At 34.9% G+C, this 1944-nt stretch overlaps 1 protein-coding gene across 2 annotated transcripts in view; it reads right to left on the bottom strand.

The window, feature by feature from the left end:
- LOC106524680 (colony stimulating factor 3 receptor) overlaps window positions 1-1944 on the bottom strand; it is a 22630-nt gene that overhangs the window by 7092 nt on the left and 13594 nt on the right. For both annotated transcript variants that reach the window (XM_014018582.1, XM_014018581.1), the window contains exon 3: window positions 333-626. In XM_014018582.1, coding sequence (XP_013874036.1) covers window positions 333-626 — 294 coding nt within the window. The remainder of the gene's footprint in view (window positions 1-332; window positions 627-1944) is intronic.

Below are 1944 nucleotides of genomic sequence, written 5' to 3'. Positions count from 1 at the left end.
TCTCTCTCTCTCTCTCTCTCTCTCTCTCTCTCTCTCTCTCTCTCTCTCTCTCTCTCTCTGTGTGTGTGTGTGTGTATGTGTGTTCTTTTGTCTGTTAGCAAACTATCTGAAGAAGCAGATAATGAATTTCAATGAAACTGTCTGAATGAACATCTGCAACTGATTAACTTTCTGGAGTTCTTAATTCAACATGACTAGCACAGCTGAGCAACCCTAGCAAGCATAAAAATGCCAAGAACACACTCAGTTTTACAGATATTGAGCTAAAACTGGGTGTGGTATTAACCGAGAGTACAACATGTAAAACTTGTGAAAAAAAAAWTGTTCCTCACGTCCAGCTCGGATCTCCTTTCCCGCTACAATCTGAGAGGTGGCCTTGATGCAGCAGGTGAGGACCACCTCGGTGTGATTGAAGCTGGAAATAACCATCCTGGAAACCCAGTCGCTCTCGTTCGCCACGGGGCTGCCTGGAACGACGCAAGAGCCAAGRCGCCACTCAATCTGAACAGCTTGTCCAGTGACCAGAGGGCAGTGCTTTCTGATGACACAGGYGGCAGAGACAGGTGATCCCAGAGGCACCACTGTGCTCTGAATGTGGATCTCTGCACACGGTTCTGCATCATTACCTAAAACAAAAACAAAAAAAAAAGGTCGTTGAAATGAAACACATTTTAAAAAAAGTGATAGTCGAGTCTTTTTAAGTGACGTTCGATCAAATAATTTTCAGTAATCATCTGTGACATCAGTCATAGAGTCAAACATGAGTCTGTTTTTCTCTTTTAAGATTATTAAACAACTCGTTTTCAATAACGACATACTTGTCTGAAAATATTAGCAAAAATGTGACCCTTCACATTGAGATGAGGGTCAAGTCACAAAGTGGTATGTTAAGAAATAGGCAGCTATAAAAAATAACATATCTTTGGGTAGTTTAACTGAAATATGGGAGATATCATATTAAAGATTTTTTGAAGCCGTTTTTTTGAGCAGTAATAATAATAAAGTAATAACAACAAACAAAATGTGATTTGGGCAGAAAATTGAATTTTTGTCCTATTCTCTGCAAGCTAGCTGGTAAATCTTAAAATCCAAAAATTGTTTGAACTTTCCTTTTTTTAAAAATACGTAAAAAAAGAAGCCTCATTAGAACAATCTAAATATATAATATCAATGAGTTATCCTGATTAGGARGACAAATCACGCTTCATCCAGAGTTGTAAAGTAACTAAGTACAAATACTTTGTTACTGTACTTAAGTAAAATTTTGAGGTATTTGTACTTTACTTGAGTAATTACTTTTCAGCCTACTTTTTACTTCTATTTACATTTTCACACAATTATCTGTACTTTCTACTCCTTACATTTAAAAAAAGCAAAAAGTAGAAAGTTGTTACTTTTACTTCATTTTTGCTTGTTTTCATCCCAACTGCTTATTGTAAAAAACAAATACTATCCATGTAAATTGTGCCTCCTAAAGTGAAATTAATTGTGCTTGAATGAGAAGTATAAATATATAAAATTCTGATACCATATTAGTTTGTACACAAACAAATCATGTCACATTCCAGCAGGACATAATCATTGAAATAAAAGGACTGTACTTAAGGAGTATTTATATTTAATGAATTCTATTATTGCATTTTGCCGCAGCCCTCAGATAGATTTTTTTGGGGAAAATGTTTGGGCAGCTTTGATATATGTTTATTAAATGAAACAGCTAGACTAGTGCATCCTAAATTTAACATAAATTAATTATTTGAATATGACATAGTCATTTCTGCATTTTTTGGGGGAGGTCACCTCCTAATAAATGTCATTACAGAAAATCTATCTGCTCATTTTAAATCAATACTTTTACTTTTAATACTTAAGTACAAAAATATCAGATACTTTAAGGCACACACTGTGCCTTTAAAGGCACTGTGCCTTTAAAGGCACTGTGTC

Source organism: Austrofundulus limnaeus, unplaced genomic scaffold (assembly GCF_001266775.1).
Source record: "Austrofundulus limnaeus strain Quisiro unplaced genomic scaffold, Austrofundulus_limnaeus-1.0 Scaffold196, whole genome shotgun sequence".
Taxonomy (NCBI): Eukaryota; Metazoa; Chordata; class Actinopteri; order Cyprinodontiformes; family Rivulidae; genus Austrofundulus; species Austrofundulus limnaeus.
Note: the sequence above shows the minus strand (reverse complement) of the source record. Positions and strands in the feature narration are given on the sequence as shown.